Source organism: Rhincodon typus, chromosome 11 (genome assembly GCF_021869965.1).
Source record: "Rhincodon typus isolate 14 chromosome 11, sRhiTyp1.1, whole genome shotgun sequence".
Taxonomy (NCBI): Eukaryota; Metazoa; Chordata; class Chondrichthyes; order Orectolobiformes; family Rhincodontidae; genus Rhincodon; species Rhincodon typus.
The window spans coordinates 47,299,895-47,312,909 of record NC_063342.1 but is presented as its reverse complement, the minus strand read 5'-3'; the positions used below and the strand labels follow the sequence as shown (position 1 = coordinate 47,312,909).

The following is a 13,015-nucleotide window of genomic DNA, read 5'->3' as shown; positions in this document are numbered from 1 at the left end:
ATTTTCTGAAGAAGGGTCCTGACCTGAAACATCAACTTTCCTGCTCCTCTGATGCTGCCTGGCCTGCTGTGTTCATCCAGCTCCACACTGTGTTATCTCAACAAGTACAAGCACGTGCTTTTGGAAAAGTGTGAGTTTTCCTGAGTAATGAGAGGATTTGTTTTTTTGCTTATTGGCCATAATCAATGTACTATACTGGTTGGAAATTGCTCCAATAAACTCTTTGAACCATCTCTTTGATCATTAACATTCTGGATAATTTATTTTTAGATAATGGGATTTATGGCAGATTTCTGTTTCAGACAATACAGTACAGTTTATTTCCAGTTAGTTTATGGAATTCCTAGCATGCTGCAGTATCCACAACTATATTCTCAACTCAATGCTTCTGAATCAGGCTTGCTACAATGTTCCACTGAAGTTTGACACAAACTTGAGGAACAATACCTTATTTTCCACTTCGGTACCTTGTAGGGATCGATACTCAGCACTGAGTTTCAGCTCATCCAGCTGTACACCTTGTTATCATTGAGTTTAACAATTTCAGAGTGTGAACACCACCGTCCATGTTTGATACCCATCCCCACATTGTATGGGTTGCTCCCAGTGCAGCAATCCATTTTCAACCACTCACAGTTCCATTATCACCTATTTAGCACTAACTAACATGATCACCAATCCCCTTGACTGCTTTCCAATTCTTTTTCCTCTCCCCGGATACCATCTCCATCTATCCATCTCACTCCTCCCACCTCAAACCATCCCCATCGCTTTCATAGCAAAAATACAGCCTTTTCCCAGCTTCATTTCTGATGAAGGGTTGATGTACTCAGTATGTTATCTGTGCTTTTCTCTGCCGAGCTGCTGTCTGACCTGTTGAGTTTCTCCAGCACTTTGTTTTACAGACTTAAACTTTGCTAAGGTGAATGAGATAACCCAGATACCATTGTTTGCTACAGTTTCAGAGAGTGTTAAAAACATAGCTTGCTGGAAGTAGAAAAGGCTTCCTTTGAGGGGTCACATTCACTCACTTGTAAAAGGCAAGTGATCAGGGTGTGTGCAGATCAATAGCAAGCAGAGAAAGGTGAAAGGCATATTGTCAGAGTGTCCACAAAGTTCCATCATTGAAATTGGAACACAGCAGGCCTCCTAACATAACTTAAAATATTTAACCAGCATCCAGAGCTGTGGTTACTGGGTTCAAGTATGGCAAAGGTAGAAAAAAAAAGACAATAGAATTTGCTCAGCAATGAAGAATGAAGGTTTATACAGACTTAACATATCAGGGCTACCAGCCAAATTGTTACAGGTTCCTGAAATGTTTGAGATACATTAGAATACCAATTCAGAGAGAGATTAAACTTTCATATTCATTGACGAGAATTCATTTTGTGGTAGACGAGGTTCCGTGCAGAGAAATGGAGGTACAATTCTAAGAGGGTTCCAGGAGAAGAGGGATATGGGAATATATTTGCGCAGATTATCAAATTTGGCGAAGAGGTAGATAGAGCAGTTAGAGGAGCATACAGTGTTCTCGATTTTATTAATACAGTCGTAGAGTAAAAGAGCAAGGACATGATGTTGAACATGTATGATGTACTTGTTAGACCTCATCTCGAGTAATGTGTGCAGTTGTGAGTGCCACATTATAGGAACAATGTGAATGCATCAGAGAGATGCAGAAGTGATTCACAAGATTGATTCAAGAAATGAGAAAATTCATTTATAAGAATGATTGAAGAAGTTGGGACTGTTCTTACAGAAAAAAAGGCTGAGAGAAGATTTGATTTCATCAGCAAAATCTTGAGCAGGCAGGATAGAATAACAGGAAAAAGCTGTTCACATTTGTAAAATGAACAAGAATGAGATGGTTCAGATTTAAAATGATGTGCAAATGAAGCGAGGGTTATGTAAGAAAAAAACATTTTCATATTGTGAGTGGTTAGAGTATGGAAGTATGCACTGCTTGGAAGTGTGGTGGAGGCAGGTTTAACTGAGTCGTTCATGAGAGCATTGGATGATTATTTGGATAGAAGTGGTACACAGGAATATGGGGAACATTCAGGAGGTTGGCACTAGGTAATAGAACCAATGCAGGCACGATGGTCTGAAAGACAACTTTAGGCGCTGTAGCAATTTTGTGAATCTGAAATGTCATTTAGACCGAACCCAACAGAATCCATAGATACTTTATGAATAGCTGCAGAGAAAAAGGCTCATTATGTGATTTTTCAGATTGGAAGCTAACAAATAAAACTGTTGAGTTGATAATCATATACACCCCTGTGAAAACTTTCTGGATTTTTTTTATGGAAATAGAAGACTTGTAACATGAATTTACTACAAAAGGATGTATATATGTATGCAGTGATCCTTGCAGGTAAACAAAGCTTACAGGTCTTCACTATAAGCTCAGCAATTGACACAACCACTAAAACATATAGAAAATATTGCTTTCTGCATACATCAAGGAAGTGGTCACATTTCAACCTATTTTGCAAATCAATTGAATTTGATTAAAGGTCTCTCTCTGTTGCACAGTCCAGTTACTCAAATATTGAGTAATAAATACTAGATTTAGTTTTTAGATTCATATGTTTTCATTCCTATCTTTGGCAAAGATTTGTGGTAGAGATTATAACAAACCACTGGAGATGATTTAGCAAAGACCATTGACCGGTGCAACCCTAAGATTGCAGCACCACCTGATAAAGGTCTGAAGCTATGTCTGTGAAATTATATACAAGCTATGCAAGGTAATGGTCACAGCGGATACACTTTGCAGGCTATCTGCCCAGTGGACATAAACAATATACCTCTGGCATCTATAAGTTGGCTTCATTGCTATCAAACTTAAAGATGTTCTCCAAACTGACAGTGCATTTTGCACCCAGATGCTAACAGCTTTAGAAAAGATACTGGAAAATATTCCATCATACATAATCTTTGGAAAGTCATCTTTGAAGAATGCCCTGATTCAATTAAATGTTTTTGCCAGGTGTCTCCTGAGAGATCATTAAAAGAAGGCTGGACATCATACCAGAATCTTTGTAACCTGATATTCTTCAACAACTTTATTCCTGACATGTTGGATAAGAAGGCTTTTAAAAGGCTTGGTATGTTGGCCAGTTATCAGCAGAATCATTGTTAAGAATTACAGGAACATCAAGAACATACGCCAAGTCAATACGAAGAACCATTGATACTGTATTAAGTCCCTGCCCATCTTTGTCCAAAATTACATCCAACCTCTTGACTACTTCACCAAGTGCACTATTATTTATCAATTGCAAAACATGTCAAGCACAATTGTCCCGCACATTCAAAGCTCCACTTTTAGATAAGTTAGCATCCCTCAAGTGATCATTGTAGACAATGATCTGAAATATATTGGTCACCCATTTAAAAAAATGTGTAGAATGGAGTATCGATCAGACTACAACTTCTCCACAGGTCCAGCTGAATGCATGATTTACACAGTCAAACATCTAATCCTTAAATGTAGACAGACCAGGCAAGATCTGTTCATTGCAGTTTTACATTCTGTCACTGGTGGAGCTAATGTTTGGCAGAACAATGTGTACCAATTTATTGGCTCATACCCAAAGTTCTCTTTTTAACACTTGAGAGCTGTAAAGCTGCAAATGAAGACAACCAACAAGCATGATAAAAATGTGGATACAGAATTGTAAAAAGTACAAGTGAGGCATTTGAGAATCCATAGAAATTATATGGCAAGAAGTTGAGGAGATAATCTGCCCAGAACAGGCATCCTATCAGATCCATACACATAACAAAACAATGGTGAAATGGAACAAAGGACAAACTGCACTTGTTTCAGTTTCCCAGTGTCTGTTGTACCATATATAAGATCATGAACACAAACAGGAATGACCGACAATATCACTGACAACTGGCCAATCATTGGTATCTCCAGACAAACTGTCACAAGATCTGTATGTATCAGCAGATTACTGATACATTATGGAGATGCATAAGCTTACTTGCCATGGTAAATAGTTCATCTAACAAAGGTAGCGGATGTTGTATGTATACCTTGGCTTTAAGAGAGTTCACTCCTCATGACTTCATGTGCTATGTGTATGCAATGTTGTGACTTTGTCTGGCTGTTAGTCTACTCTGGGTCTGCAAGCTATACACACACAAATCAGTTGTTTGCCATAATGCTTGCTTCATAACTCATAATGTGTTTTACTGTTTTAAATAACTAACCCACCAAGTTGATTAATCCCTGATGAGTGGTTGATTATTAGACCATTATTATCAACATGACAGTTCCCAGCTTCACAGGTCTCTCTGTTTGCAGCTGATCACTGATGATCCCATCCTCCTTGTATTATCTTCGAAAACCTCATTCATCTCGTCAACGCCAAATTATCTTTAACACCAGTCTTGCTATGAGGTCAAATTACAACAGCTGATATTAATGCTATATAGACTGAATGTACTGAGCAACAGAAAACAGAGAACCAATTAAATGCAAAATCATAGGTGAACATTACCCTTCTCTCCCTCAGGAATGAAAGCTGTGTGCCTTGGCTGAAGACAAGCTGCCCAAAATTCAACTGCTTGAAGTGGACAGTTTGTTTCTGTAGACACAATTGGTACAACGGTTTGTTTATATTATTAAAGTGAGGTCTGGGGCCAAAGTTGGGCCACAATAAGGCCTTCTGGCGACAGCACAGCTCCATGTACATTGTCACTTATAGCCCTGAAAATGGGACAGAACCAGTTTATATCCTTTAATGTAACTGTTAACATTTCAGTGGGTAAGTGAACTGAATCCAGTGATCTCATTGATCACAGGCCCTAACTCCTGGAGATGTTTTTCTATCAGAGTGTGCATGCTCAAGGAACTCTGATGCAACTGTTTACTAATGCATGCAGTGTTTGAGAGTACACACACTGTTCTAAAATAGGGAACCCCAAGTTGGTTAAAATGTTGACCAATGATTTTGCATTTAATTGGTTCTCTGTTTTCTGTTGCTCAGTACAAAATGACTGCATTCAGCCCATATTGCAATATTATCAGCTGTTCTTGTTGGGCTTTTTTCAGCAAAACTGGTGTCACAGATAATTACTGCTAGATTCAGTCTGCATCAGTCATTCACCACTGAACACTCCGCGTTTTGCGAGCTCAATTCACAAAAAAATATTACTTTTGCCAAAAAACAGGATTTAACTTTATTCCTCACTTTAACAGCTTGGTAAGTTTCTGCCTCAAAGCACAATTCTGTTCTCTGGGTTGAGTTGCCTCAGATGGAGCTGTTGCCATGGTGATGGAGTGGTATCAGACCTTCATCAAGCTTGCTGCCAAAGGGGTGGCTGTGGTGGTGGGAGGGTGTGGGGAGGAGTGGGGGATGCGAATGGTGGAGAGGGTGGTGGGGGGAGGTGAATTAAAAAAAAGCGTGAGGAGAGAAAGCAGTCAATTCACGCTCAGAGCATCGCTTCACATATCTCTTACAAGTGATGCCTCTGCTGTCAGATTAGTGGGCACTCAGCTGGGGCTTGGAATTGCAAAGCTTGCGATTAGTGAAGACAGCTTTAGTGTTGCCACAGTGTTTGGGAGAGCTTTCTCTCTTAGTCCGGCTCGTTCATCCTGTTCTGACAATGGTATCTCGGGGTCCTTTTTATCAGCGCCCACTACCCGTAATCCTTCTGAGATTTCTCTGCCTTCTTCCAACAGGACTGCCGGTTAGAAGCGTGGACTTCTCCAGGGGGACGGACAACATCACCATCAGGCAGGGAGACACGGCTATCCTCAGGTAGGAAACGCAAGTTAATTACATGCAATGAACTACAAACAGACTCATTGATGTCCTGTTGCTGTTTTGAACCTTTTGAGGGAATTTATTTCAATGGCTTGTTTTTTTTAAAAAAAAACTAATCACAGGCTAAGGATCTGAGAGGTTTCCAATCGTCTCCAGTGTTATGCGGATCTGATTTTTCTGTTTTGCAGCTGGCTTACAGCCTTGTTTTAAAATGTTGGGTTGACAGTTTGAACAGTATCTTTTAGCACATAAAGAAATGCAAAGAGGATCTAGATGCGTACACACTCAGGTATTCAAAGGGTTATATAATTGCTTGCTGAGAACCTGGAAACACACAATGTACAGCATAAAACTGAGTGCTTTAGAGGAAACATTGGGAGGTTTTTTTGATCATGTTCTTTACAGAAATTATTTTGACGATGCTGTTCTACATAAACGCTGTGATGATCCTAAACATGAATAATAGGATCAAAGTAACTCTTTCTTATCCAAGTGCTTTTTAAATAAAGGTTAATTCCTTAGTTCTTGCACTCCTTGGCAGCAATGGGTTTTGCATTTAACTGTTGAAGGAGCAGCTTCAAACATACAGTCATCCGTGCAGCACATCTCATTTAAAATGATAACTTATACACTGAGACTAGTACAATGTCAACATATATCGTATGTGTGAAACAGTCTGTGTGCTTATGGTGGAGACAGAGAGGAGGAAACAAGTCATGAGGATTTTTTAAATGGAATTAAGTAAAGAAATTAATGATTTTAAGCTTGATTTCCCCTCTCCTAATAACAATCTAGCGGGTTCAAAAATGTGCATGTATAGTAATCATATTTGGATGCTTATGTACCTTTACGTACTTGTGCACCAAATGTCCTTTATTGGTTTATCCTCCTCAGTCCAGTCGACTATTAAAGATTGAACAAAATGAATAGTTGAAGTTATCATTAATCCAAAACACGATACTGTGGGGGAGGATTCAATGTACTATCATGGCACGGTCTTGCCACTGAACAGGTGTTGAGGGGGAGGAGAGAGCCTGTACAAAGTTTTTATTTGCTTATTAACCCTTTCATTACCTTTAAAAATATATTTTGTTGCGCATTCTTTCTGTAATAACTTTAGTTTTTATTGTTTCTTCCTCTTTTCTCAGTTGCTGATTTATTCCTCTCTATTATTCAAATTTGCATTGGCTGCATTGGAGGATTTCTGCAGATTATTTTATAGGATATTAGATTTAAAAGCTGGAGTTTTCAAACAGAATGTGGACGTTAAATAGCTGTGGCAATATGCTGCATGCACATTTATCTGACACCAGAATGGCGCTTAAAGCTTCAAGCACTTAGCGCATAGATCGCACCCCATTTTCTCCCTTCCTTTTGATTCATATTAAGTTGCAGATTTATATGGCTGTTGATACTGCTTCATTGCAATGTGCAAGGGCCCATCCTTTATATATAAGCCCGTTTTGAGTGCCAGCCATTCAGCTCTGTGGTGCATTGCAGTCACACCTGTCCATTGATGCACATGTCCAGGAGAAGTTCATAGTTTCTCATCAAACATGAAAATTCAATTTGATGTGTTTTGCTCCATCTTTAACTGAAGGACAGAGAGTCACCACCTCCATCTTAAAGTTATAATTAGGAAAAGACTATGGTGTAAAACTCTTTGTTTCTTCTATGGACATGTGTCATATATTAGTGTTTAGATTATATATTTGTATACAGTCAGCATTCCTATAACACAAAAATAACACTTTTGAAACAGCTTTCTTGGCTAAAACAGTGAAATGGGAGTGGGAAGTGGAGCTTGTTTTTTGACTTGTAAACAGTTAAACTTTAGTTGAGAAGGTTTTCTGCAGGGACATGTTTCTGTTTTATGGTAGCCTTTACATCTTATGTGTCAAAATTAAAATAGAAACTGGAAAAAAACCATGTCTCAGAAAATTTAGTGCCTGCTGTGACCCAAGCATTTCTTAGCTGTTACACTGGGACGTAAATGCAATTCAGGACAAGCTGTTATTGACTCTGCTGGAAAGTTCCATGTGAAGTGAAAGTGCAGCTTTAATCACAACTTTGAAAAGATCCCATGTTGCTTCAGAAAAGCAAGCTGTATTTTGAAAGAACTAGTGAGCCCTCCTGACACCATCCCATGTCAATCACTCAGTATTTTGTGATACAAAGGCAGATCACCCATTTCCTAGATTTGATCCTTGGCCGTGGTAAATTAACTTAGTTGTGGTTAGCTAATACAGCCAGAGACAGAGTGTTGAGACTATAACCAGCCTCTCTCTTCATGGGATTGTTTACGGAGCTGGGAAGGCAATCACCTCAAATATCTGATTCTGTTCATTATTATTAATTGCTATTGTATAAAACGGATGGAAAGTCAGAAGGGGGCTTGGCTAAATTACTTCACTTTGAAATAGTCTGTCACTGGTTACCAGCTGGGATCATCCATGATGAACAAACACACACTTTATGGAATGACTGAAAGTTAGCTAATCTCGACTAAATGTACACCAACTTGTATTGCAGCCTTCAAGGGTAGAAGGGAAGAATGGCGGTGTAGTATTTAAGGTTATATTATGTGAAATTCATTCAGAAGAGGTAGCAGGTTCTTAAAGTTATGCTGCTATTCATTTGACGATCTCAGATATAGATAATCAGGAATGAAATGAGCACATAGCCACAATATACAGATTTATGGTTTCTCTTCAATTTTCTTCATTTGAAATTTGAAAATACACCTCAAGATACTAGGTTCTGCATGTCCCAATGTCACTCTTAATCACACTGACAGAGAATGCATATTAGTTGTACTCTAGGGAGGATTTGTATACTGTTGTGACCCTTAGCGGCTGCCTGTAGTATTTTGTAGTGGATGGAGGTCATTCATCTATATAGTCTAGCTACTGGTGATGCTGAGAGTCTGGTAAAGTTAGCAAAGAAAATGTTTACTCGATTTAGCACATTATACAGGTTACACAAGAGCGTTCATATCTGTCCCTTCACAGTCTTTGCCTCTATCTCTCTGTGGGACTGTCCATGTGATTGTCTATTTGACAGCATCACAGTAGGTGTTGCTGATCATACTTGACCAGATGTTAACCCTTTCAGGCCGGTATACAACACTTACTACTTGAATGCTTTTTGGACAAGTGATCTGCCAATGGTGAAGTGGTGGCAGCAACTGATAGCTATAGGTTGCTGGCTGTCTGCTTGCTCTCAAAGGCAATGTCCAAAAGCCAATCGTAAATACATGAAAATTGATCTGAAAACCAATGACCTATGCATACACACCCTGCAATAGAAGTTGGATGGGGTGAGCATGAAAGGAAAATGTCAGTTTCATTTGGTTAAATTTAAGAAACCTATGAATAATGGTTAAAATAAACATGATCCTAATCTGGCTGCAAGTACATGAGGATCGTTGTCCGTTTGATGCCTTCAGCAGAGAAATGCTGTCAGCTTGCTTGGGCATAAAAGCCAGTGACAACTCAGTGACTCAGCAAAATTTCGCTTGATCAAGCAAAGCTCCCAGATCAAAAATCGAAGCCCGTTAGGAACAGTTTAACATGAGCTGTACTGTTATAACATGTGATTTTCTTGTCCTGAAATTAGTAAATCTGGTTTATGACAGTTTTTTCCATTGATTATAATGATGATGCCAATGAAAACCATAGAAGTGTTAAGTATGTATTTCCTACGTTGACTGTTAATGTTATGTGCTAACCCTAGATTTATTTGCCAAATTTACCACACATTTAATAAAATCCTCATTTTGAGTAGACTAAGGGACCAGATAAAAGATTTAGATTGCAAACAATGAAATAAAAACTGTAGTCTGGACCCAAGGATATTAGGGTGAAGATAGGCTGTGTTGCTAAAGGCCATGACAATCCCTCCCTCATTCAACTTGGTGGTGAGAGTGGGCTGTAAGGTGGCGATGAAGGCAAGAGTGGGCCTTTTGCATGACGGCTGTGGAGACAGCTTCCTAGGAGTCCTAATGATTGGAGTAGGGCCTGCAGAATACTGGAGACGGGACTCGGGACTCTGAGATCTGGACTTTTCTTTTTTTCTTGCTTACCTTTTGGCTTTGTTAAAATTTTTAAAATTCTGTTTTTTGTAACCAAGTTGGCACCAGTGAACGGCGACTTTGTGCACTTTTCACTGTACTTATGTATTCCTATACTTAGTACATGTGACAAATAAATAAATCTAAACTGTAACTTTTTGAAACTGTTACCATTCACTAAAATTCAGTGTAAGGAGGAAGTGGTAAACTGCCTATTTTGAGTTAACAATTAAGTAATAAATTTTACCCTGAAGTCAAATATAGAGCATGGATTAAACCAGCTCCTTCTCCCCAGCCCAATATTCCTGTGCCGATCCTAACACCTCTCAATTTTACTCCTGGCTGGTTCTAAAATGGCTGCAGGGGTGCTTGGCAGCCTTTGGTATTTCATCTAAAGGGCCATTCTTAACCCTGACCGAATCTGGCAAATGGTTTTGTCACAACAAGAGTGTAGTCAGGGATCAGGTATTGAATCCAAACTTGTCCTCTATTGAATTATGAGAAAAATGATCACAATCAGAAACTCTGACCAGTTTATCTGTCCGAGCCCTGAGTCTGTGAGGCTAACTACACTTGTGGCAGCTGCAATTACAATTGAGGTCAGTTAAGTCAGCATAGATTGAGGTCTTTTGAACATTGTCTTCATAAATGAAAGATCATAAGAGGAGTCGAGTGACAGCAGAGCTGGAATGCAGATATTACTGAATAGTATATAACTGTTGTAGTTATAAAACGTTTCAATTTGTTGTATCCAACTTTTTGAAAGCCTCTTTATGTTTGGTTGGGAATTTTGCAATTGTATGCTGACAATGTGGTTGCAGTACCATGTTGTTCAAATGATTTGCATGTATATGCAGCACTCCCTGTTCACCACGATATTGCAGTGAAGCCCTGTGGTATGGTATATTGTGATGATCAGTGCAAATTCTGCTACCAGCATTCACCATGGGGAATATACTGGGCTTCAGTTCAGACTGGTAAAAGGAACACTGCTCAACAATAACAATAACAACAGCATTTATATAACACCTTTAGCAGAATAAAAACAGTAAAAATGTGACACTTCACATCACTGTTAATAGTACCCAAAATAAAACAGTCCATGCTTTTGTCTCCAAAATTGTGCCTCGAACACACTGCGATAGTTTCCGTTCAAGATGGCAGCGGAGTAAGACTCCTAAGCCAGAGCTGACCTGCTCCATTTGCTTATTTTCTTTTTGTCTCTCTCTTTTGCATTTTTTTCCTTTTTCTTTTTACCTCCTGTCCTTGGGGAGCACCAGTGATGCCTAGGGTGGAAGCCAGTGCAGATTCCTGGCCTAAGTGTGGACTCCCGGCCTCAGCATGGACTCAGAGTCCCAGCCTTGAGATGAAACCTGGCGCAGTCTGGATTTGAAGGACTGTTATTCTGAACTTTTATTTCTCTATTTTTTGAATTTATTGCTGGACTTTTTATGTCTTTATTTTTCTAATATTTTTTCCCTATGAACTTGAACTTAAGAATCTGTACCATATCCAAGATGACGCCATAAGTGACAACTTGTAAATTTTTCACTGTACTCATGTGAGTACATGTGCTAATTGAACTACCAGGCCTTGAACTAGCAATACAGCAAAGCAACCAGACAGACTGAAAAACATGAAAGTATGCAGACATATTCCTGTACCACATTGATGGAATGCAGATGTTGAATAAGTCAATGTCTATCTGTAACTAATCATTGTGAAATTTTCTATTAACTTTTATTTACGCAAGATATTATAGTGTATAATACAGTGATATTAGCTTTGCACATTTGTAGCTGTGCATTTCTGAGATAATATCATGAATTGATAATTGTTTGAAATTGTAATTTAACACGATTGAACTTGAGATTATTTGACCTTATTTGTCAATTGGATGGTTGCTGCACTGACCACTGTTTATTCCCAACAAAAAAATGTTCAAATATGGGGGAAATGAAAACAAATTTTAAACGTCTTGTTTGTCATAATGTCATTCAAGTTAAAGCTGCAGACTTGAAATCAATAAGAATGAAAAATTACAGCTGGTTTGATATGCCCTCAGGATGGAAGCAACAATTCATCATAAATTTTTACAGTTGTTTTCTCACAATTTATACTCCTAATATTTGGGAATTGTCGTCATGGCTTCTCTCTGTTTTGACTCCTGTGCTTGAATATATCTTTAGTTTCTTGATGGTCAGAATTGGCTGCCTGGTTCAGGGTTTGCCCTGGTGTGATGATGCTATAGCGTTAAAAGGTGTACTTTGACCTTTTTTCATGAAGAAATGTTGAGACTAAGGTATCAAGCAGTCTGCTCAAAGCCAACAAAGTTAACAGCTCGTGACGCTTCTTTTTTAAGTTGGTATAATAGAAGCAGCTTGAATGGTTGGGGTCAAGCACCTGCAGAACCAAGATTTTAGTTTTAGCTTTCAGCAGTTGCAGGAGTCTTGAAGCTGGATGTGGAAGCTGTTATTCCTGTGTCTGTTACAGCTAAAAGTTGGGATTATCTTCCTGTTGCTCGAATTGCATGTGAAGCAATGTATTGTACTGAATTTGCCTTTGCCAAGGGTTTGTTTATGGGATGTTACTATGTTGGAAGAGTTAATTATTAATTTTGTTATGTATTTCGATAGAGTTACAGCTAAGTTGAGTTTTTTCTCGTGTTTTTAGTTTTTCTGTATTTTAACTGTAGTGTAAAAATAAAGTGTGTTTTGCAATTTGACCAATAAAATTGTATCTGGAATCCAATACCTTACACTTATCTTTAAAATTAAGAAAACAATTAGGGTCTAGGCTGTCTTCTTAATAGGTTTTGAGGTGTTTTAACTTTATCCATAATATCGAGTCGAGCAATATGAAATTTATCTAATAATGTAATTCAACAACCTTTTGACTTTGCTTGTTGCTATTCTACATCATTTGGATATTCAATACCAAATCTTCCAAGACATTTCAGCTTTGTTGTTGAATATCTGAACACCGTAGATAGAATAAATGTACCATTCATTTTTTTTTCCTTCCTCTGTGTAGCAGTTTGTTATTTGTCTGTATTTAGTTTAATTTGCCATTGCTGTCTTGACTTGCAAATCTTGTTCAACTCATTTTATAATTTATGAGCAAGCATACTCCTTCCTCGGAAGGTATCCTT

At 38.4% G+C, this 13,015-nt stretch overlaps 1 protein-coding gene across 1 annotated transcript in view; it reads left to right on the top strand.

Annotated features, from left to right (window-relative positions):
• Positions 1–5,631: 5,631 nt before the first annotated feature.
• The window catches only part of LOC109919904 (limbic system associated membrane protein), a 724,553-nt gene continuing 717,169 nt past the window's right edge, over positions 5,632–13,015 (top strand). Inside the window, exon 1 of the mRNA XM_048602931.1 lies at positions 5,632–5,786. Within this exon, the coding sequence (XP_048458888.1) occupies positions 5,632–5,786 (155 nt within the window). The remainder of the gene's footprint in view (positions 5,787–13,015) is intronic.